This window comes from Ceratotherium simum, chromosome 15 (genome assembly GCF_057802395.1).
Source record: "Ceratotherium simum simum isolate JZ-2026a chromosome 15, ASM5780239v1, whole genome shotgun sequence".
Lineage (NCBI taxonomy): Eukaryota > Metazoa > Chordata > Mammalia > Perissodactyla > Rhinocerotidae > Ceratotherium > Ceratotherium simum.
In genome coordinates this window covers 27,577,292-27,601,781 of record NC_141914.1, presented here as the reverse complement: position 1 = coordinate 27,601,781, position 24,490 = coordinate 27,577,292, and the positions used below count along the sequence as shown (strand labels likewise).

General features: G+C 36.3%; 1 protein-coding gene and 1 pseudogene across 1 annotated transcript in view; both read left to right on the top strand.

The window, feature by feature from the left end:
• The window catches only part of RNF168 (ring finger protein 168), a 30,021-nt gene extending 7,933 nt beyond the window's left edge, over nucleotides 1-22,088 (top strand). The window contains exons 2-6 of the mRNA XM_004424528.3: nucleotides 4,593-4,669; nucleotides 7,229-7,408; nucleotides 10,295-10,416; nucleotides 17,745-17,826; nucleotides 20,083-22,088. Of these exons, the coding sequence (XP_004424585.1) occupies nucleotides 4,593-4,669; nucleotides 7,229-7,408; nucleotides 10,295-10,416; nucleotides 17,745-17,826; nucleotides 20,083-21,039 (1,418 nt within the window). The 3' untranslated portion in view covers nucleotides 21,040-22,088. The remainder of the gene's footprint in view (nucleotides 1-4,592; nucleotides 4,670-7,228; nucleotides 7,409-10,294; nucleotides 10,417-17,744; nucleotides 17,827-20,082) is intronic.
• Nucleotides 22,089-22,236: 148 nt separating this feature from the next.
• On the top strand, nucleotides 22,237-24,262 carry LOC101408626 (calmodulin-1 pseudogene; annotated as a pseudogene).
• The last annotated feature ends 228 nt before the right edge of the window (nucleotides 24,263-24,490 follow it).

Here is a 24,490-nt window from a genome sequence, read left to right as displayed (position 1 = left end):
ATCAAAGTTAATTTTCTTGAATTTGATTATTGTGTTGTTATAAGGATAAGAACGTTTCCCTTAGGGAGGTATATACTTAAGTATTTGGTGAAAGATTATAATCTATGCAGTTTACTTTCAAATGCTTCAGAAAAATATATATACATTTAAATGTACACACACATTAAAGAGACATAACTGTGGCAATTTAACACTTGGTGAATCTAAATTAAGGTTAAATGGGGGTTCATCATAATATTTTTGCAACTTTTCTGTAGGTTTGAAAATTTTCAAAATAAAAAATAAGGGGTGAGCAAATTTAATTTGGAAAAGAAAACTGTTTATTTCCATGATCATGCAAGCAGAGTCAAGTTGAGAGATGGAAGAATTGTTTATTTTTATTTTTGGTCCAGTATTGAACATTCAGTTCCTTAATTAACTTGAGTTTTTCCTTCAGAATAAAATAAAAAGTATGGGGATAAATTTCTTTTTTTTTTTTAATATTTTATTTATTTATTTTATTTCCCCCCAAAGCCGCAGTAGATAGTTGCATGTCATAGCTGCACATCCTTCTAGTTGCTGTATGTGGGACGCGGCCTCAGCATGGCCGGAGAAGCAGTGCGTCGGTGTGCACCCGGGATCCGAACCCTGGCCGCCAGCAGCGGAGCGAGAGCACTTAACCGCTAAGCCACAGGGCCGGCCCTAAATTTCTTTTAATGAATCCTGACTGCCCAGGAAGACCACTCACCGTAAGAAAGCAATATTAAGTACAGTGGAAACATTGACTCTCAGTGGGTTACAACAGAAGTTTTAGAGTTAACCAAAACTGAGCAGTGTTGAGAGTTGTTTTGGGAGAAATTGACTATCTTAGTCACTTTTAGTCTATAAAACCGATTTTTTTAAATTTCTCATACACTTAGAAATTATCTAGGAAATAGCAAATAATTGCTGCACCTAGATGTTGGAGGCATATTAAGACAGTTTTAATTTGTTGTGTCTGTGGTTGAAAAAGTTACTGATCTTAGTTTAAATTTACATTTTGTACAAATAAGTAAACTTTAAAAATCTCAGAAGTTCCATGTTTAAAAAAAAAATTACTGTTCTCTGCTTACTGTAAAGTAGTTAAGCATCTTCTGTAAATTGCATGTTCCTTTCCTTTGCCCTTTATTGTAGTGTTTTTCTTAATTGATCTGTAGAAGTTCTTATTATATTCTGAACATTAATTCTCTATTAATATATGTATTTGCAAGTAACTTCTCCCAATTTGTTGTTTGTTTTTAACTTTGTGATATTCGTCATCATATAGAAGTTTTTATTGTTTGGAATGTCTTCATTTATTGAGGAAATCTACCCTATCTATCCTATCTATTTAATTCTGCTTAATTGTTTTGGTATCTAGTATAGTCTGTCTTCATTATTCTTTTTCTAAATTATCTTAGCTATTTTTAAATTTTATCTAATGTGTAAAGTGATTTACTTTTTTTCAAGTTTTTTTTTATTGTAGTAAAATATACATAACATAAAATTTACCAGTTTAACCATTTTTAAGTGTACAATTTAGTGGCATTCAGTACAGTCACATTGGTGTGCAACCATCATCACCATCCATGTGAGAACTTTCTCATCCTCCACGATTGAAACTCTGTACCCATTAAACAGTAACTCTTCAATTTCCCCTCCCTCTAACCTCTGACAATCACCATTCTACTTTCTGTCAAGTTTAACTACCTCTCTCATAGAAGTGGAATCAAAGTAAGCATTTGTCTTTTTGTGTCTGGCTTATTTCACTTAGCATAATGTCTTCAGAGTTCATCCATGTTGTAGCATGTGTCAGAATTTCAGTCCTTTTTATGACTGAATAATATTCCATTGTAGTATGTATTTACCACATTTTGTTTATCCATTCATCTGTTGATGAACACTTAGGTTACTTCCACCTTTCGGCTATTGTGAATAATGCTGCTGTGAACATGAGTGTACAAATATCTGTTTGAGTCTCTGCTTTCAACTCTTAAGAACATTGGTGTACAAGTATCTTTTTGAGTCTCTGCTTTAATATTTTGGGTATGTACCTAACAGTAGAAATGCTGGATCATATGGTAATTCCATGTTTAATTTTTTTTTTTTTAAAGATTTTATTTATTTTATTTTTTTCCCCCCAAAGCCCCAGTGGATAGTTATATGTTGTAGCTGCACATCCTTCTAGTTGCTGTATGCGGGACTCGGCCCCAGGATGAACGGAGAAGTGGTGCCTCGATGCGCACCCGGGATCCGAACCCGGGCCACCAGCATCGCAGCGCGCGCACTTAACCACCAAGCCACAGGGCCGGCCCCCATGTTTAATTTTTGAAGCAACCGCCATACTGTTTTCCATAGCAGCTGCACCATTTTACACTCCCACTAACAGTGTACAAGGATTCCAGTTTCTCCACATCCTTGCCAACATTTGTTATTTTGTTTTATAATAGCCAACCTAATGGATATGAAGTGGTATCTCTCTGTGGTTTTGATTTGCATATCCCTAAATGACTAGTGATATTGAGCATCTTTTCATGTGCTTGTTGGCCATTTGTGTATCTTTTTGGAGAAATGTCTAAGACCTTTGCCCATTTTCTTAATTGGATGGTTTGTTTTTTGGCAGTTGAGTTGTTAAAGTTCTTTATGTAGTCTTGATATTAATCCCTTATCAGCTATATGATTTGCAAGTATTTTTTCCTATTCTGTGGGTTGTCTTTTTATTTTCTTAATGTCTTGGCTATTTTTATTCTTTCTTTATTAAGTTAACTTTTTTAATAATAAAAAGAAATTGAAAATCTTCCCTTTCCAATTGTCTACAATCGTTTTATTTCACCCCTCCCCTACCCCCAGACACACACACACACACACACACACACACACACACACAGAATTTCACTTAAGAACTTTAATAGTCAGGGATATTCTAAGCCAGGGGCTGGCAACCTGTGGTCCACAGGGCAAATTTGGCCCACATCTTTTTTTTGTAAATAAAGTTTTATTGAAACACAGGCACTACACTCATTCCTCTATGTCTGTGACTGCTTTTGTGTTACAATGGCAGAGTTGAGTAACTGCGACAGAGACTGCCTAACTTGCAGATGATAAAATATTTATCATCTTGCTCTTTACAGAAATAGTTTGCCACCCCCTAAACTATCACATCTGATATTGCGATACCTCCCCACACATACCCTATCCTCCTTTATTAGAAGTGCCGTCCCTTCCGTCTACCTGGGCTTAGTTTCTAGCCCCTCCTATTTTTTCAGGAGCCTTATACTTCTCTCTCCTATATTTTCCACTGTATTGTCTCAAATGGCTAAAATAAATGGCTCTTCCTCAATGGCTAAAATAAATAAGTTTTTAGCATACTTCATCCCTACTTGTTATGGAGTTGTAAATCACTGTTTTTAGTTCCTCTATTGCAGAATTTGCAAACTGCTCGAATGCAGGCCATATAAAGCCTGCAGCCATGTTTTCTGTGACTCATTCAGTGCCAACATTTCAAATTGGGACATTTTGCATTAAAATACAGATTTCTAGATTGTCTTGAAAAAACTATATATATGGTGATGGTGAAGCTAAGTTTCCAGATGGCATTAGTCATCAGGAATAACAGCTGCCCCTTTAAACAGTCAGTTGTGTTCCCTTTTTCTGGATACACGCCAGGGTGATTTCCCCTCTTTTTGTATGGCTTAGTGTTTCTCTTTAATCCTGTAGGTTTATTTCAAATTCTGATGATCCTTGGTTTTGCTTTCCTATTTAAAAATGAGGCCCTAGAAAAAAGCTGTGTGTACGTGTATAGGAATTGGTGACTGGCCAACATTGTTTGAGGTTAAGCAGATGGAAACCTGGCCATTATGCTTTGCCACTCTTCACTGCCAGGTTTCAGAGGGCTTTGCTCTGGTTCACCACCTCTTATATTAGCTGCACTGATCCTATCCAGGTAATTCAGTTTCTTTAAAAAATAGCCTTTGAGTGTGCATGTGTGCACTTACACTCATATCCAGGAAGAAACACCTACCAGCCAAGTATTCTGATTTAACAGTTTATAAACTTTGAATTCCCTGTCCCACACTTACTCACTCTGAACTGTATTGTGCCTTGTTTCTGAGCTAAGCTGCTCTTCAGGTGTGTGGGGCAGACCACACCCACCTCAGCTGTAGCCTTCCCTTCTAAGGGTTATGTTTTCCTTCATTCTGTTACATCAGTCACCTCTCTTACATTGGCTTCCCATTTTCTAGAAATGTGTTAAAGTTTCTTGTTTACCGATTGACCCTTCCCCTAATCTCTTTGCTGTTGTAGGATTAGTTTTTTAAAAAATTCCTTTATTGTTATTTTAATGGATTCTAGAGAAAGAGTTAAGTATATGTATTCATGTGTCATTTTGAACTAGAAAACCTCTGGCTTTTCTTTTAAAATGTGATTTCATAAAGAAAATATGGCTGTACCTGTTAATAATTGTACATTTTACTTTAATTTTGTATTTTTATACTAATATAAAAAAACTATATTAATATAGTTTTAATGGAAGACCAAAGCTAGCCATAAAATTCTGTGTTGCCAATAATATTATTTTCTTTATTGATCTGAAACAGTTGATGACTATCAGCCAGTTCGGTTGTTAAGTAAACCCGGGGAATTAAGAAGAGAATATGAAGAGGAGATAAGCAAGGTAGGAACTAAATAGTTATTCTTTTTTGGAAAAATTCTCTGCTGTATTTTCCGTTTCAGGTTTTACGTGTAGTTTTATATGCTTATATAAATAGTATATATTGAAATATAAATAATTTCAATGTACTTTATAAAGGCTCCGTTTTTTACATATGTTCAGAGTGGTTGCAAACTAGCTTTATTTATCCATAATTGGTGCTCTTATGTGATAGTAATCCCTAAGCATACAAATACGAGATTTTTTTCCTTTCCCTGAAGCTTTGAGCTTAGAGGATGGAAAAAGGGTGGTAGATTATGGGTGTCTTATTCCGTTTTGGCTGCTGTAACAAAAATACCATAAACTGGGTTGCTTAAACAACAGTTTATTTCTCACAGTTCTGGAGGCTGGGAAGTCCAAGATCAAGGTGCTGGCTGATCTGGTGTTGGGTGAGGGTCTGCTTCCTGGCTTATAGACAGCTGCCTTCTTGCTGTATCCTCACATGGCAGAGAGAGAGAGAGGTCATCTTATAAGGTCTCTTATAAGGGTACTACATAATCCCTTTCATGAGGACTCCACCCTCATGATCCAATTATCTTCCCAAAGCCCAGCCTCCAAATACCATCACACTGGGCATTAGGGTTTCGGTATGTGAATTTGGGGGACACAAACAATGAATTTAGATGAGGAGAGCATAAAGGGCTAATTATGAAGTACCTAAATAGGAAAAGAGGGAATAGTGCTTACAGTGAAGCCTTTGGACTTCACTAGTACTAGGAGAGTGCTACCTTCCTGCTTAGTGTAGGGCAGTATTGTCCAGTAGAAAGACACTGTGAGCCTGTATATAGTTTAAATTTTTCTGGTAGCCACGTTTTTAAAAAAGATTTTCAAAAAAGCAGATGAAATTAATTTTAATATTATATTTTATTTAACCCAATATATCTAAAATATTTTATGAAATCAATATAGAAAGTATTAATTACATAACAATTATATGCTGACTATATAATTATATATCATTATATAATTAGATCTTAATTATATAAAGTTAAATATAAAAATTATGAGAGATTTTACATTATTTTTGCTGACTTAGCCTTCAAAATCTTTTGTATATTTTGTGCTTAAAATACATATCAATTTAGACTAGTCACATTTCTTTTTTTTTTTTTTTTTAAAGATTTTATTTACTTATTTTTTCCCCCCAAAGCCCCAGTAGATAGTTGTATGTCACAGCTGCACATCCTTCTAGTTGCTGTATGTGGGACGCGGCCTCAGCATGGCCGGAGAAGCAGTGCGTCGGTGCGCGCCCGGGATGCGAACCCGGGCCGCCAGCAGCGGAGCGCGTGCACTTAACCGCTAAGCCACGGGGCCGGCCCGAGACTAGTCACATTTCAAGTGCTCAATAGCCACATGTAGCTAATGGCTACTATATTGGGCCATGCGGGTCTAGAACTAATAAATAATAATGATAGTTTAATTGTCAGCATATTGTCTAAGCAGTGTCCTTAAGTAAGGGTTTTAAAGGAATAATTTAATCCTTACAACAATGTAGTGAGAACATGTTCTAACAGGGTGCTTTTGACTACAAATAAAAGAAAACCCAACTTAAACTACCTTAAACAATAAGAAAGTTGTGATTAATTGGAAGTCCAGAGGTAGAAGGGGCTTCAGGGGTGGTTTCATCCAGAGCTCCAGCTCCAGATCTTTGCTAACTTCTGTCGGCTGGCTTTATCCTCAGGCTAATAGCAAGATGGCTGCACAAATCTGAACCTCAGATGCATGTACAACAAATGCAGCAGCAGAAGTAGCAGTCTCTTCCTATGACTTTCCTTTAAGAGCAAGAAAACTTAACTCAGAAGTTCTTTAATAAACTTTCCCTCATGTCCCTTTCACACAAATTGGATCAAGGAGTTATTCTTGAGTCAAATCCTTTGGATTTCTAAAGTAGTTCTTGTGCTATTTCAGGAAGTATTGTTTAAGTGACCATAAGCTTAGCCTTATGTCCTAGTTTGAGTCTCTACTCTGTCACTTACTGATCTAAGAAAGTTATTTGCTTTCCTCTGTCTGTTTCCTCATCTATAAATCATATAATGACCATTGTGATTGTTTCTTCAGCAACCGCTACACTCCTGCCCACTGTGTTTGGGGATTCATCCCAACCACAGAGATAGGCCTTGATAGTCTAAGTCAGTTTTTATCATACCATCCACTTTGCTAGGGTTTAGTTCAGAAACCTAGGCCTAAATTAGTCAGCACATGGCATTCTGTTAACTGAGGAAAAGATTACCTAGAAACATTTTCACAGATGTTGCAACAGTGTGGTAGAAAATGTGATAAGGACTGAGGCAAGGAGGGATGAGGGTTTGATCAAGGTTTCATAGGGCTGACTGGGGAAGGCTTCCTGAAAGAGACTCCTTGGATTATTCTGCAGGTGTTTGCCTCTCCCGATTTATACTTCATTTGAGATATTTTAATTCCTGCCAATTTGTTCTTTTTTCACTTTTACTATTCTTATTAAGAAATACTGCAAGTATACTAAAAAGTTCAGAAAAGGATTGTTCTTTATTAATCATTTCTAAGGTGGAAGCTGAGCGACGAGCCACTGAGGAAGAAGAAAACAAAGCCAGTGTGGAATACATACAGAGATTATTGGCAGAGGAGGAAGAAGAGGAAAAAAGACAGGCAGAAAAAAGGCAGAGAGAGATGGAAGAACAACTGAGAGGTGATGAAGAACTGGCAAGAATGCTAAGCATTAATATTGTAAGTTTTAGGAGAGTACGTCAAAGCATTAACATTTCTATTGCTTTGACTGTGTGGTTTTCAAAGATCTGAAGAAGGGTTCACCATAACTAGAAGCGATTTCTGACATATTTGCCCTACTTAAAACAAAGCTTTTTTGCATATTGTTACATATTTCTTCTAATCCAAGTATACTTTAAAAAAAAAACTTTTTTTATACGTTGTTAGTAAATTCAGATTATATAGAAAAGCTAGTCTATGAAAAATAAAGGCTTCCTTTCCCCCTACCACCTCTCCTCTCCCATTCCTCAAAGATTAGCACTGTTGATATTTCTTAACTTTTTTTCTTATTCACTAAGAAGGATGTATCAATCGTACTATTTTTTTCCTTTTTTCACTTGATATATATTAGAGATTTTTCGTATTACTACATATAATCTATCTAATTCTTTTTAAGAGTGGCATAATATTCCATTATATGGATGCAAATCACTGTTTGAAAGGGAAGCACATTAAATTCTTAAGTAATATATTAAACGTGGATTTTATTATCTTGCTGTAGTTAAATTACTGCTTAGGGGAAAATGAATGAAAGAAAGGATGATAAAACGTGTACTTTAAGACCAAAGAATACAGTGAGACCCAGTGATTTGAAAGAACCTGGCAGAATCACTCGGGGTTGTTTTTTTTTTCCTCCCCAAACCCCAGTGCATGGTTGTACATCCTAGTTGTAACCTTCTAGTTCTTCTATGTGAGCCGCTGCCTCAGCATGGCAACTGACAAGACGGGTGGTGTGGTTATGCAACCGGGAAACAAACCCGGACCGCTGAAGCAGTAAAAGCGCCGAACTTTAACCACTAGGCCATCAGGGCTGGCTCTGGGGTTCTTTTTATTTTTATTTGTTTTTTTTTTTTTTTTTTTAAAGATTTTATTTATTTATTTTTCCCCCCAAAGCCCCAGTAGATAGTTGTATGTCACAGCTGCACATCCTTCTAGTTGCTGTATGTGGGACGTGGCCTCAGCATGGCCGGAGAAGCGGTGTGCGCCGGGGATCTGAACCCGGGCCGCCAGCAGCGGAGCGCGCGCACTTAACCGCTAAGCCACAGGGCCGGCCCTATTTGTTTGTTTATTATTATTTATTTTTTTTGGTGAGGGAGATTGGCCATGAGCTAACATCCATTGCCAATCTTCCTCTTTTTGCTGAGGAAGATTGTCCCTGAGCTAACATCTGTGCCCATCTTCTTCTATTTTGTATGTGGGACACCACCACAGCATGGCTTGATGAGTAGTGTGTAGGTCCTTGCCCGGGATCCATACTCATGATCTGGGATTCTTTTTAGATACAAACTCCCATACCTGTTCTAAAACTACTGAATCAGAATCTCTGGGGATGAGATTTAGGGCATCCCATTACCAGAGGCATCTAGAGAAGTCTGATGTGCATTCAGGTTTGAGAGCCTCTAAAAATAATTATTCTGCTTTCAAACAACAAATATCGTAAAGTATACTTACCAAAATGAAGTATATCTAGATTGAGTTTTTTTTTTTTTTTCATTTTTGTGAGCGGCCTACCATTCATATTAATATCGCCAAATTTTAGATTGTATGCCCCTTTTTTATATATACTTTCTTTTTAAATTTAAGTAGAATAGCTTTGGAAAGGTATACAATCAGGAAATTAAATAAAAGACATTGGCCAATAAAATAACAAATGGGATAGGAAAGAAAATATGTCAAAGAGGAGAATCTAGGATAATTTTTACGTGTCTTTCAAGTCTATTGTTCTAATCTTTCTTGTTTTCACAGGGATTATAAGAGTAGGTCTGTTTATTTTAGAAGAATTTTTGGTTTACTTGTCAATGTAAATAATCCATAATCAATCTATAAATCAGAACTGGGGTGAGTTTATTATGAACCAGGTCTGAGATTATAGCCCTGGGGGCTTCCTTCCCCAAGGAAGGAAGCACTCCAAAAAAGTAGGGTGTACAGAGTGGTTATAAACTATCTTCGAACAAAAAGCATACGTTACATGTGATAGGAATGGCCCTTTTACGACAGTCATGGGATTGCTTTGCTGGTACAGCAGGTCATCGGTCACAAAGTGAACACAGCAGGTGGGTAATTAATTCTTAGTTTCCAGGAAGAAATGGTTATCCTTAATGAAATGCTGATATGGGGGGGAAGCCACATCCCTGTCTTTACAAGCATCATTCTTGTCTTTGAGACATTGTAAATGTTTAAAGCAGATGTACAATGCGTGCTCAACAGGCCATGTCAGGCCTCTTTGGAAAAACAAGATCAGACTGAATTAGTTTTAAACCAAATGGCTTCCTCATGTACTCCAATATATCCTATTGCTTGTCATTTATTCATCATTGTGCAAGTTTGGTGGTCCAAGGCCAAATGTCTACCACTACGAATTGTATTAATTTTTCCACTAGTGTAGTAAGAAACGTATGAGGCTGGTAAAGCAAGTAAATATTCATGATATTTATTGGTATGCCCTTAGATCCCCAAATTATTTTTACATAAAACTAACTTTTATCCCAGGTATGTCCACAGTTCTTTGAACTTCCCCCTATAGATTAAGGTAGTAATAATTATATGAATAACTATTCATTGGAAAAATTAACAGACATAATCAGCTAATGAGACTAGTAGCATGATGCCCTTTGTGCTTTATAATGTAGAGTAAAAATGCAATTAATTTAGACCAACTTGGATGGACTTAATCTTGTTTATAGTAATTTTTGCATGGTCAGTATTATTCAAAGGATGTGTAGAATTTAAATGTGAGCATAATTGCTGAAAAATTTTGTTGTGGATTCTGAATTAGTCAAATTAATAGCTTATTTCATTATAAAATTCTTTTTAATAATGTCTATTATGCTTTTTCTGTTGTTCAAGAACAATTTCTGTGAAAAAAGTGTCTTGGCGTCTCCCTTGAATTCCAGAAAATCTGATCCAGTCACAATCAAGTCACAAAAGAAAAGTAAGAACAAACAGACAAACAATGGAGATATTCAGAAGTAAGTGAATATGACTATTTATCAATTATATATTGACCATCTACTGTAAGCCAGTGTTTTTTTTTTTGCATATAGTCCACTGATTGTCAAAATTTGGTCCATGAACTCTGCCTGAAAATCCTCCAGTTGGTCTGAGATTGATATAAAGTGAAAATAAGAAAGCTACTCACATAGCATAGATTCCTGGCTAGCACGAAGTGAGATGGGAAGCCTGTTTTTATCCTGATTCCACAGGATTTCCATGTTGTTCCCATTTTCTCAAAATTAACCAGTTGGATTTCTTTTTCTCTTGGTTTAGATTCAGGTGAGAAAAGCTGGTCCTGTATAAGGTCATTCTCGTTGAAGGAGTTTACAATTTGGCATTTAGCTCATTCCCCCACCCTCTTTCCCAGTTTATGCTTTACATTTCTTTTCTGCTGTGCAAACAGCATGAGTCAGGTAGTCAACAGTGCAGTGGTAGAGTCATAAAGATGACTTTATGAGGATATAGGCTTTCCCATAGTAATTAACAGATGGAAAAGTTTAAGAACCACAATCCAGACTTCAAAAACATGTAAGGGCTTTTGGTTCAACTGAGTAAATATGTACAGGTAATTTGCCTCCTTGCAAAATTCATAGAAGTTTTGGGTTTGGGCTGGTGGGGATTTGGGGCATGGAGACGGACATTTGAGAGGGAAGACAGTTAAATGAGGTGGCTGCTATTAAAAGAAAAAAACGGGCCAGCCCGGTAGTGCAGCAGTTAAGTGTGTGCACTCCACTTCAGCGGCCCGGTGTTCACAGGTTCAGATCCTGGGTGCGCGCCGATGCCCTGTTTGTTAAGCCATGCTGTGGCGGCGTCCCATATATAGTAGAGGAAGATGGGCACGGATGTTAGCCCAGGGCCAATCTTCCTCAAGAAAAAAAGGGGAGGATTGTCATCGGATGTTAGCTCAGGGCTAGTCCTCCTCACACACAAAAAAAGAAAAAAACAGATGTGTCAATATCAATATTGTTAATGCTGATATTATACAAAGCAGAAATCGAGAAAAATCATTAAAAGGAGAAAAACAGATATTTCATATCGATATAATATTCTGCTTAAAGGATATATCTGTCATGAGTCTTCATGTATCTAAATACACTTTGAAATATATAAAGATAAAAATTACTAGAAATACAAGAATAAACTGATGAACTTAAAAGTAGGAATTGAGAAACTAGTGGATTAAAGTTAAAGCAAAGTTAAAAACAGATGAAGTCTAGTCTCTAGAATAAAGAATTCTTATATAACTTAACAACAAAAGATAACCCAATTTAAAAATGGGCAAAGGACTTGAATAGACATTTCTCCAAAGATGTAAAAATGGCCAGTAAGTACATGAAAAGATGCTCAACATCATTAGTCATTAGGGAAATGCCAATCAAAACCACAATGAGATACCATTCATACCCACTAGGATATTGTTATATTGTTATTTTCCTAAAAAAAGGAAAATAACAAGTGTTGGCAAGGATGTGGAGAAATTGAAATCTTCTACATTGCTGGTGGGAATGTAAAATGCTGCAGCCTCAATGGAAAACAGTTTGGCAGTTCCTCAGAAAGTTAAACAGAATTACCATATGACCCAGCACTTCCACTCCTAGGTACCCAAAAGAATTGAAAAACAGGTATTCAAACAAATACTTGTACACAAATGTTTGTGTCAGCGCTTCAAATAGCCAAAAGGTGGAAACAACCTGAATGTCCATTGAGGGATGAGTGGATAAACAAAATGTGGTATATCCATATAATGAAATATTCATCAGCCCTAAAGGGTGACAAACTGATACGTGCTGTAATGTGGATGAACCTCAGAAACACGCTAAATGAAAGAAGCCAGACACAAAGGGTTACATAGTATATGATTTCATTTACGTGAAATAGCTAGAATAGGTAAATCTGTAGTGACAGAAAGCCGATTAGTAGTTGCCAGTGGCTGGGGAAAGGTGGGAATAGAGAGTAACTGCTTAATATATACAGGGTCTCCTTTGGGAATGATGAAAATGTTTTGGAACTAAATAGAGGTGATGGTTGCACAACTTTGTGAATGTACTAAATGTCACTGAATTGTACACTTTAAAGTGATTCATTTTATGTTATATGAATTTCACCTCAAATTAAAAATGATTAACAAAAAGATTACTAAAGTGTTTGAAAATCAAGAAAAACTACTAAGTAACTCATTAGTTAAAGAATAAATCTTGATAGAAATATAAAACTGAAAATATTACACATCAGGATTTCTGAGATATGGCTGAAGTGATATTTAGAAGGCTTTAAATGCCATATCAGAAAAGGAGGAAAGGCTGAAAATATATCTAAAATGACAATTCCTGAAATATATTGCTGGCTTAGAAAATGAATCCATGCAAGTTAACGTATTAACTGTTTAAATATGAGAAGCATGGGAATGATAATTCTTAATAAAGTAGGAATAGAAAGAAACTTAACCTGTTAAAGGATATCTACTAAAAAATTTATATCAGATATCATACTTTATGGTAGAAAATTGGAATCATTCCCCTTTGGGTGGCCTACTAATTACCACTTCTATTCAGTGTTATACTGGAGATTTCAGTCTGCAAGGTAAGACAATAAAAGGAAATAAAAGATATGACCTTGGAAAGGAAGGAAAAAGAAGCTATTGTTATTAGAAGTGGAATAATTATATAGAAAATCCAAGAGTTCAGAGATACATTTTTAGAATTAATAAGAGTTTAACAAGTTTGGTAGATATAAAGTCTGTACAAAAAGTCCATTGCAAATGTGACTTTAGTAAAGATTCTGCTTATAATAGCATCAGAAAATAAAAAGTACTTAGAAATAAATTTATTAAAAAGTCTATAAGATCTTATGGAGAACATTATAAAATTTTACTGTTGTGTTATATTTACTATTAAGAAATCTGCAAGTATACATGGATTGAAAGATGTCTAATATGATAATATTGCTAAATATCAGATCCCCCAAACTGATCTATAGATTCAATGCAATTGAAATAAAAACCCCAACCTTTTTTTTAACTTGACATACTGATTTTAAATTTTAAATGGAAGAGAAAGGGCCTTCAGATACTCCTGAAAAAAAATAAAAGTTGTGGTGGAGGGATGGATGCTTCAAATTTATAGTAAGTAAACACATGTGATAATTGCACAGAGATGGGTAGGCAAAATGATTGAGGCAACATAATAGGTAGTTTAGAAACACAACACAGTGTATGGAACCTTTACGAGAGCTTTTGTGTTTTTGAAATATGTCCACAAGTTCTTTGATATTTCTCCTTTAAAAAGAGGAAGCCCAATTCCCGTCCTTTGAATGTGGGCTGGACTTAAGTATACAAATAGAATTACCAGAAGGGACATTGTACACTTCACGGACTATGTCCTAAAAGGCACTGTGACTTTTCTCTTTTGGATTACTTGCTCTGGGCGAGTTAGCTGCCATGTTGTGAGCAGCCCCATGAAGAGGCCCACATGGTAAGGAACTGAGGCCTTCTGCCAACAGCCAGTAAGAACTGAGACCTCCAGAATAGCTTGTGTGAGTGAGCCTTCTTAGAAGGTGATCCTCTAGCCCCAGTCAAGCCTTAAGATGACTGACCAACATTTTAACTGACTCTCATGAGAGATCCTGAGCCAGAATCATCCAGCTAAGCTGCCCTTGGATTCCTGACCCTGAGAAACCGTGTGAGATACTGTTCGTTGTTTTAAGCCACTAAGTTTTGGGGTACTTTGGGTAACTAGTACAGTAGTTGTCACTGTTGATCAGTGAGAAAAGGATGAACTTGTCAATAAATGCTGCTGGGACAATTGATTATATGGGGAAAAAATGAGCTTGGACCTCTACTCATACTATATATATATACTAAGGTGAATTAAGACCTGTATGAAAAAGGCAAAACCATAAAACTTTAAGAAGACAATGAAAGGGATATCTTTAGGGAGGGAAGTTTTTTTTTTTTTTTTTTTGTGAGGAGATCAGCCCTGTGCTAACATCTGCCAATCCTCCTCTTTTTTGCTGAGGAAGACTGGCCCTGGGCTAACATCTGTGCCCATCTTCCTCTACTTTATATGGGATGCCGCCACAGCATGGCTTTACAAGTGGTGCGTCGTTGCACACCCGGGATCTGAACCGGCGAACTCCGGGCTGCCGCAGTGGAGCGCCTGCACTTAACCACTTGCGCCACTGGGCCGGCCCCCTAGGGAGGGAAGTGTTAATGAGCAAAACATAATTAAACTATAATAAAATTAAGGATGTCTCTGTCAAAACACCTTTAGAGAATAAAAAGATAAGCTGCTATCTTCAAGAAATTTTAACTTATTTACCCGAAAAAAGATTACTATTAAAGAATACCCACCTATGAGTGAGGGGAAGGTTAGTAGAAAAATAGGCAGAAAACTTTGACTTCATAGAAATTAAAACCTGAAAGCTAATACATATGAAAAGATATTGAACCTTATTAGTAATCAGGGAAATGCAAATTAAAATTACAGTGAGGTAATATTTCATACTCCCCCTATTGGAAAAATTAAACTCTGTGGAATATTAAGTGTCATAGAGGATAAGAAGCACTTAACACACTTCGGAGGAGTGTAAAAGGTTGATGCTCTATATGACTCTGGAGTATAGACATTAAAAAAACCCTAGAAGACATGTACAGGAATGTTCCTAGCAGTACTATTCATAACAGCAAAGAGCCAGAAGCACCCACATGGCTAACAGTAGAATGGAGTACCATCCAGCAGTGAAAATGAATTCTAACTAAGAAAAACATGCATGATTCAGGAGAATGTTGGGTGGAGAAAACAAGTTGTGGAAGAATACATGTGATGTGATTCCATATACATCAAGTTTAGAATCATCCAGCACTAAGCAATACAGTGTTTAGGAATACAAATGTGTTGTAAAACTTGTTAAAAACAAGAAATAAGAAACTAAGGATACTGTTTGTCTCTGAGGTGGGGGACAAAGAAGGGGCCTCATAAGGGATTTTAAAATCAATGATTTTTTTCCCCCTTTAAATCAGGTGATAAGTGTAAGGGTTTTCATGATAATGTAAATTTTTAAAACTTTTTTTTTAAGTATAACATACATACATTAAAGTGCAGTAATCTTAAGTGTATTTTTTGGTGAATTTTTACATATGTATAAACCACGCTCCAGATTAAGATAACAGAATATTTCCAAAAGGTTCACTCGTGCCCTTTCCCAGTCAGTATCCCCTGCCCTGTAACCATTATGTATTGTGATTCTTACAAGTATTTTATAACTATTTCTCTTGTAAACTGTTTTCACGGGGTAGACCTACATATACTCTCTTAGAGAGATCTTTAAGACATAAGTGAAAAAAGGAAATCACAGAAGAATACGATTGCTTTAAGAGATAGTGTGTGTACTATATAAAAATCATATTTTTAAAAAGAAATTGGTGGGCCGGCCCCGTGGCTTAGCAGTTAAGTGCGCGCGCTCCGCTACTGGTGGCCCGGGTTCGGATCCCGGCTGCGCACAGATGCCCTGCTTCTCCGGCCATGCTGAGGCCTCGTCCCACATACAGGAACTAGAAGGATGTGCAGCTATGACATACAACTATCTACTGGGGCTTTGGGGAAAAAACAAAAAACAAAAAAAAAGGAGCAGGATTGGCAATGGATGTTAGCTCAGAGCCGGTCTTCCTCAGCAAAAAGAGGAGGATTAGCACGGATGTTAGCTCAGGGCTGATCTTCCTCACGAAAAAAAAAAAAGGAAGAAAGAAATTGGTTACATATGAGGAAGCAAATAGGAATGGAAAGGGATGATGACATATATTTCATACATTTCTGTTAATATTTTTAGAATGAGCATGTGTTCATACATTACTTCGTTATTATAAATAAAGAATATCCAGGAGAGTTCATGAATCTTCACTGATTATGTTGATAGGTATCTGATCACATTTTGTTTTGTTCTCTGCTTATGGATTTTAAAACAACTATTATGCTGTAATAATTCTATCTTGTTAATAATATACTTGGTAACTAAGATCCAACATTGTCAGAAGGGATTCTTCAGCTCTGGAAAACAAAGTTAAAATGAGACTAAACCTGGAATCTTGTTTTCTCTTATCAACTGAAAAGGTGGTTCTTGTTCTTAGAAGTTTGCAGAGTAAGTATTTAGGTTGATGCAACTAAATATGCGGTTTAGATACTCTAGTTTATCTATAAGCGATATTCATTTGTTCTTTTTTTTTTTTATTATTGTGGTAACATTGGTTTATCACATTGTATAAATTTCAGGTGTACATCATTATACTTCTGTTTCTGCATAGATTACATCATGTTCACCACCCAAATACTAATTACAGTCCATCACCACACACATGTACCTAACCATCGTTTTCGCCTTCCTCCCTCATTTGTTCTTTATATGAGATCTTCGTCTAGATTTTATTTTATCGTTCTATGTGCTATTCATTGGCGCTTTGGACACAATGGAACTTATGGTTTTTCATATTATTTGCAATCAGAGATTTTTTCCTTCAATTTTAAAAATAAAAGCAAAGTGCTCTTTGAAAATCACCTAGTTACCACCATTTGAAGACAGCCAACATTTTGGGAGATTTCTGCCATTTTTAAGCATAGGTGTGTGTATATTTCGATTTTTTACAATTTTTAAAATATTCCTACCATCTTGTAACCTGTCCTTTTATTCTCATTTCTTTTACAGCATTTTCCATTATATTACAAACTTCATATTTTCAGCGGCAAACAGCCTTTTAAAGGTGCTTAGAAATTTAAGGATATGCTCTTATGCTGATATATTGATATATCTGTTTGTCGCTAAGCAGACAGTTGATATAAAATGTGTATATGATAAAATCTCTTTTCCCAAATGGTAAAGAATCTAATCATGGACCCTTTCCCAATAGTAGAGATAAAAATGTAGAATTTCTGTCATTAAAAAGAAACTAACATATCCTTTCTCCTGGTTTAAGGAGAAACCATTTCCATTACTTTTGGGAAGACGATACAGTCTTCCATTGTTTTGATGCTATCTTTTAGATTTTTTTTGAGAATTAAGAAATGTTTAGATTTGACTTGTACTTCCTTTTCTGCTATTTTCACTACAATATCAATACTCAGCCTTTTAAGTTTTGGTTTGGTATTAGACCAAAATACCTGAGACAAGGAGATGGAATACACTCTTTTTGATAAATCAGCCGAGCAGCAAACCAGACAACCTTTGGCATAAATAGCTAATCTGGCTTTATTATATTGAGTACATACCACTTGTCTTTCAAAGCATTGAAACTTTGGTAAACTATTTCTTTTTTAAGATATTTGTCACCTAAATCTCAATTTGGGTCAGCATCACAGTCCGAAGTTATACAAGAAGGCAGGAAAAACTCCATGTCTAAGGTATGTGGATGCTAAAGATGTTCTTAGTTTGGCAAGTTTACTAATGCTATACATAGATTGTTTATACTTATAGTTTCCTAACTTTTTTTTTAAGTCAATATAGTAAATGGAACACCCTTTCTTAGTCATCTCAGGCTCAACTAGACTAGGAGTCGGCAAACTTTTTCTCTAAAGGGCCAGATAGTAAATATTTTAGGCTTTGCAGGCCATGTGGTCTCAGTTACAGCTATTCAAGTATGCTGCTGTCGTGTGAAAGCTTCCACAGACAGTGTGTAAACAGATGAGCTTGTCCTTTTCCAGTAGAACTACTTACAATAACAAGCTGCAGGCTGAATTTGGTCCATGGGCCATAGTTTGTGGATCCCTGACTTAGATAATCAAACTCACAAAACTAAATAGGCTACCCCTGGTACCAGCTTCACTTCAAAGATTATAGGATGCGGAACAAAGCATACTAGTCGGGCAGCATCAGGCATATCTGCTCAGCAAGCATCCTCACTGCAGAACTCCTAATTGACGGCCTGGAAATGAGACCACGCAGATGAGTGTAGTAACCACCCTGGCTTAGAAGCCTCATGCCCTATAAGAGTCAATTATGCATTGTAACAACTGATGAGTGCAGCTTCCCTGGGGTCCTTGTAAGGAACTCACCTAGTCAAAAGAGTTACAAGTCACAGAATCCCCAAGCTTTGGCTTCCTGCTAAGTGTTTATAGATCACTCAGTTCTCCTGGTACAGATGCAGTTCACCAATAAGGATCATTTTTCCCAGAAGCTGTGTAGCCTAGTAACATAGGCGACATTGCACCTTTATCAGGTTTCCAGGAAAATAGAACTAGGAAAGGTGAGTTGACACCAAGGTGGATTTCCTACATAGAAGTTTTGTTAACGTTGTACTCCTGAGTTCCTAAAATTTTTTCAATTCGGCTAGGTGGTTTTTTAGCACCTGACATTTAATAGACATTTACTAGGTGCCAGATAATGTATGTATTTCCTTTGATCTTGATGACAGTCACCAACTTTATAAGGTAGGTATCCTTCTGGTGCCCATTTTACAGTTGAGAAAACTGAGGCACACAGAGACAAGAGACTTGCCCAAAGTCCCTTTAGAGGTAACAGAGGGAGGAATCAAGTCCAGATGGTCTGGCTCATACTGGAACTGAGAGGATTGATGGAAGAAGCAGTGTAGGGCTGGGATATTTTTCCTACCCTGCTGTTCATATTCACAGCAAAACTAGGTAAGCAACCTAGAATTTGCCCAATCCAAACCATACTGATTCATAAGAAATGCTATCAGGAATGATAAATGCAAAGTAGGTAAAAGAACAGATTTAAGGTCTCCAACAACAAGGAGTAATTTTTGTTCTGAGACAAATTCTCATTGAAGCCTTTCTTCTTCAGGTTTTCCCATGGTCAAAACTAATCCTAGGTCTTGACCTCTAAGTGAGAAGAATTATTATACTGGCTAAAGCAAGGGTTCTTAACCTAAGGTCTATGGTTAGAATCCAGGGAGTATATATGAACTTAGATAGAAGAAAAAATTTATCTTTACTTTCGCCTAACCTCTCACTTTTGTGTTTCCTTTAATTATGAATTAGACAGCAAAGCTACTATGCTTTTAACAGAACCTGTGACTTCGACATCAATAGAAAGCACAGATTTTATCACATTATATTTGTTGCAGATCTCTTGAAATATCATTTATACTCATCCCTCCTTCAATATTATGTTATTATACTTGCCACTAGATCTTATTATTTAATATATTAATAGATACACATTATTACATCATAAATTTTAACATTTTAATAATTGTGCTGCAATATAAATCGTTCACTTTGTAATCCTATGTATATATATTTTTTATTTAAAAATATTATCAGAAGAGGTCTCTGAGCTTCACCAAAGTGCCAAAAGAAGGAGAGTCCATGACACAAAGGGGTTAAAAACCCCTGGGCTGGAGGAAGCTTGTAAGGTGAAAGAGAGGTCAGGTTATGGTGGCAGCTCTTGGCCATATATAGAATCTAGTTTGTGGGGTTTAATCTGTAGGTTCTCATGGGAGTGAAAATGAAGGAATGCCTTAATCTAAATTGGCACTCAGAATAAAAATACTATTAAGATTAATATACCTTATTAGTATTAATAATAACTACTGTATAGTGACAACTCTGCTATAGTATCAGTGTAATTAATTAGACTTATATATTATGACTTGATATTTTCCCCTGCTTGACTCAGTCGTTTTCTGTTTTCTACAGGAAACTGACAGTAGTGATGTAAAGAGCCCTACATGGGAAGACACAGAAATTGATGAAGATATGCCAACACTTTCTCCGCAAATATGTCTTGAAATTCAAGAACAAGGTACAAAGTCTTTCGTAGAGTCACCTATGCCTCAGTTATGTGCTAATGGTATGGAATGGTGTCTTGAAGGAAAAGTCAAAACAAGACCAAGCAATCATGATAAAGAGTTGTGTGTCATAAATCATGAGGGACCTAAAGCCAGAGTTCCCTGCTCTAGAGAAGCTGCAGATAAGCCTTGTGGCAAAACAGAGAGTGGGTGCACTTTATCAGATCAGACACAGATAACTGGAAATAACACAGTTGAGACAGAAAATGAAGAGTCTCACCTGATCAATAAAGGTATTTCCAAAAGAAAAAACCAGGAATCCTCATTTGAATCAGTCAATGATCCATGCTTTTCTGCCAAAAGAAGGAAAATGTTCCCCAAAGGTTGCTTAGATCAAGAGGAAACAGAAACCAACTTTACCCAAAAACTGATAGATTTGGAACATCTACTTTTTGAGAGACATAAACAAGAAGAAGAGGACAGGTTATTTGCGTTACAGCTTCAGAAGGAGGAGGATAAAGAACAGATGAAGCCAAACCGGCAAAAAGGATCCCCAGATGAGTATCAGTTACGTGCTGCGTCCTCACCTCCAGACAAATTGCCAAATGGACAGAGGAAGAATTCCAAAGATGGGAAGTTCAAAAGGCAAACTGATAGAGAGTATTTAAAACCTCGAAGAGGCTCAAAAAATGAAAATTGGCAACCTTCTTTTGAGATCCAGTTGAAACGTTCAGTTAATGTTAATGGAAGAAAGATGCCAAATTCTACTAGAGATAATTGTAATGTATCTAAAACCACTCATTCCTTACAGCCTAGTAAGTCACAGAAAAGTATTTTTCAGATGTTTCAGAGATACACAAAGTAATGCATGAGTAAAGGGAGTGTGTTATAATCTAGTAAACTGGATTGTGAAGCTCTCTCTTCAATCATAGAAACTTTAACATTTTTTCATTAATTATGGTCTGTGGGCACATTCATTGTTCTTAATTAAAGGATTGTGTGATTACAAGGGAGGAATATACAGATGTGTTTCTGCCAAACTCAGTGGTAAGCAAGAGTCCTAGCCTTTTTTTTTTTTAATAACTGTGATATACTAAGTTTGGTAATCCTTATGGATATAAAAATGCCTTTGCCAACCCAAGAAATCTTCAAGTGCCATTCTGAATCTTGCCAAAAAGTGCATGCTTTATGGCCTTTGTTCACCTTTTTGTCCTGACTAGTAATCAAAGCAAGATTATACTATATCAAGTAGTTAAGGAATCTAGGCAGGGTTTAAAATCGAAGTTTTTTTGCTACTTTCCCATATGTTTGCAGAGCACTTGAAATGCATCTTCCATAACATTAAAGTTTCCATCTCCACTTTAATTTAAGCATTATAGCATTTTCTTTGATTTAAAATGGTTAAGATCAATGTGAAATCAGAAATATCAGAGTTTTCTGGAAAATGAGGAATTAGTTGACAGAAGGGAAACTAGACTGTTGATGCAAAAGGAGTTGAGAGTTGGGATGAGGTTGAGTGGGATGAATTGGCAATTTGGAAGCATTGGAACTGAGTGGGTCATCAGAAACTGGGTCCAGAATGGAGTCGCAGCTATAGTTTGGCAGAGCATTCTCCCTCATCCTTTCTTTGCTAATGACACAGAAAGCATTTGGGCTGGACAGCTTTTCACACCTAGTGGGTGGGTGTCAAAATCAAGATTAGTTACTACATTACCTGAAATTTTGGAAATTCACATTTCTATTAATCTCTATTCCAGAAAAAAAATGGGAATTGACTATAGGACAGTGATATCACAGTATCCTATGTTGTGGAACCTGAGACATAACCATGTATTTATTTCCTTTTATTATCGTTTGTATTGATACTGACTTTTATTTGTATTTATGGACAGAAATAGAAAGTATTTTACTTGGGTTTCGCCCTGTCTTACTATTGAAAGTTAAATCAGAAGGCAATGATTTCATTTTGTGAAATTTAACGTAGAGACTATTAATCTTTTGTTTCATTAATATGAACAATTTTGAGCAAATGAACAACAATTTTAATGGCATTTCTGCTGATGTCCAGGTACCTATCCTTTTAAGGTAAAAATATAATAAAATGCCCTAAAGCTAATTCTAGCTTAAATTTGTCAATATTTTTATATATTATTAAGATTTTTTTCCTCCAAATTTTGTAAATGAAATTCTGTTTATCTGTGCATACTTGATGGCATCTACTTCAATATTGATTGGGTAATTATGGGTAGAATTCTGATGCTAATTTAAAAATGTAGTTTTCTCTTTCTCCAAAAAAGTGATGGCCCTCTGAGTAGTGATTGTGCTGAAATGTAGTCAGGAACTAACCAAATTTGTCTAAAATAGACTATAATCTGTCTTCTCATCAAACCAATGTTTTTCTAAGAGCAATTTCACTTTGCATTTTAGGAAAGACATTGTAACTCCTCAAATTAAAAGTTATGTAATTAATTATTAGTCCCAGTAGAGCGAGGGAGCTGAGTGGTTGTGTGGTTGCATGGTTGTTGCGCCTCGGAGAGTGCTTGCAGCATGGCTGATGAACTGACTGAAGAGCAGATTGCAGAATTCAGAGAAGCTTTTTCACTATTTGACAAGGATAGTGATGGAACTATAACAACAAAGAAATTGGGAACTATAATGAGGTCTCTTGGGCAGAATCCCACACAAGCAGAGTTACAGGACATGATGAATGAAGTAGATGCTGATGGTAACAGCACAGTTGACTTCCCTGCATTGCTGACAATGATGGCTAGAAAAATGAAAGACACAGACAGTGAAGAAGAAATGAGAGAAGCATTCCGTGTATTTGATAAGGATGGCAATGGCTGTATTCATGCTGCAGAGCTTCACCATGTGATGACAAACCTTGGAGAGAAGTTAACAGATGAAGAGGTTGATGAAATGATCAGGGAAGCAGATATTGACGGTGATGGTCAAGTAAACAATGAAGAGTTTGTACAAATGATGACAGCAAAGTGAAGACATTGTACAGAATGTGTTAAATTTCTTGTACCAAATTGTTTATTTGCCTTTTCTTTGTAACTTATCTGTAAAAGGTTTCTCCTTACTGTCAAAAAAATATGTATGTATAGTAATTAGGACTTCATTCCTCCATGTTTTCTTTGCTTATCTTACTGTCATTGTCCTGAAACCTTATTTTAGAAAATTGATCAAGTAACATGTTGCATGTGGCTTATTCTGGATATATCTAAGCCCTTCCGCACATCTAAACTTAGATGGAGGTGGTCAAATGAGGGTATACCTGGGTTATGCCTTTTTTTTTTTTGGATGAGGAAGGCTAGCCCTGAGCTAACATCTGCTGCCAATCCTCCTCTTTTTTCTGAGAGGATTGGCCCTGGGCTAACATCCGTGCCCATCTTCCTCTGCTTTATATGGGACGCCACAGCATGGCTTGACAAATGGTGTGTCAGTCCGAGCCTGGGATCCGAACCTGCAAACCCTGGGCTGCTGAAGTGGAGTGCCTGAACTTAACCACTACACCACCGGGCCAGGCCCTTATGCCTTTTTTTTAAAGTAGTTTTATTTAGAAACTGTCAGCATGTTGTTGAAGTGTGGAGTTGTAACTCTGTGTGGACCGTGGACAGTCAACAATATGTATTTAAAAGTTGCAGTATTGCTAAACAGGTGTATTATTAGGTACTCGTACACTACTTTTTTGTACTGGTGGTCCTATACCAGAAACATTTTCTTTTATTGTTACTTGCTTTTTAAACTTTGTTTAGCCACTTAAAGAAAATCTGCTCATGGCACAATTTTCCTCAAATCCATTCCAAGTTGTATATTTGTTTCCCAATTTAAAAAATTACAATTTTACCCCCAAAAATAAAATAAAAGTTATGCAGTTAAATCTTTCTGGAATAGTTCATGACCAAAAAGGGGGTGGGGAGTGTGATGCATTTAGGATTTATATATTTAACCACTTATTTGTCTGTGAAGAAATCTTCCTGACTAAAGTTGGCTTTAAGATAAATTTTAATTTCTCTATTAGTCTGTCTGATAGTCCTACCATGTATCCCTTTTTGTTAGAAACTATTAAATGTTTTATGTCAGTAATTAGAATGTATTGCTACTTTTTCCTTTCATTTTTGTGGAAGGGATATGAGAGTGTTTAATTTCTCAGGGAGTACTAAAACTGCAGAGGTTGAGAATCTGAAAATTAAAATACTCATTAAAAATAAAAATAGACTATTATGTATATTTTACCACAGTTAAAAAATACATAAAAAGTTCTGCATAATAAAAACTACCATAAAGGAAAATTGGGAGACGTGGCAAAC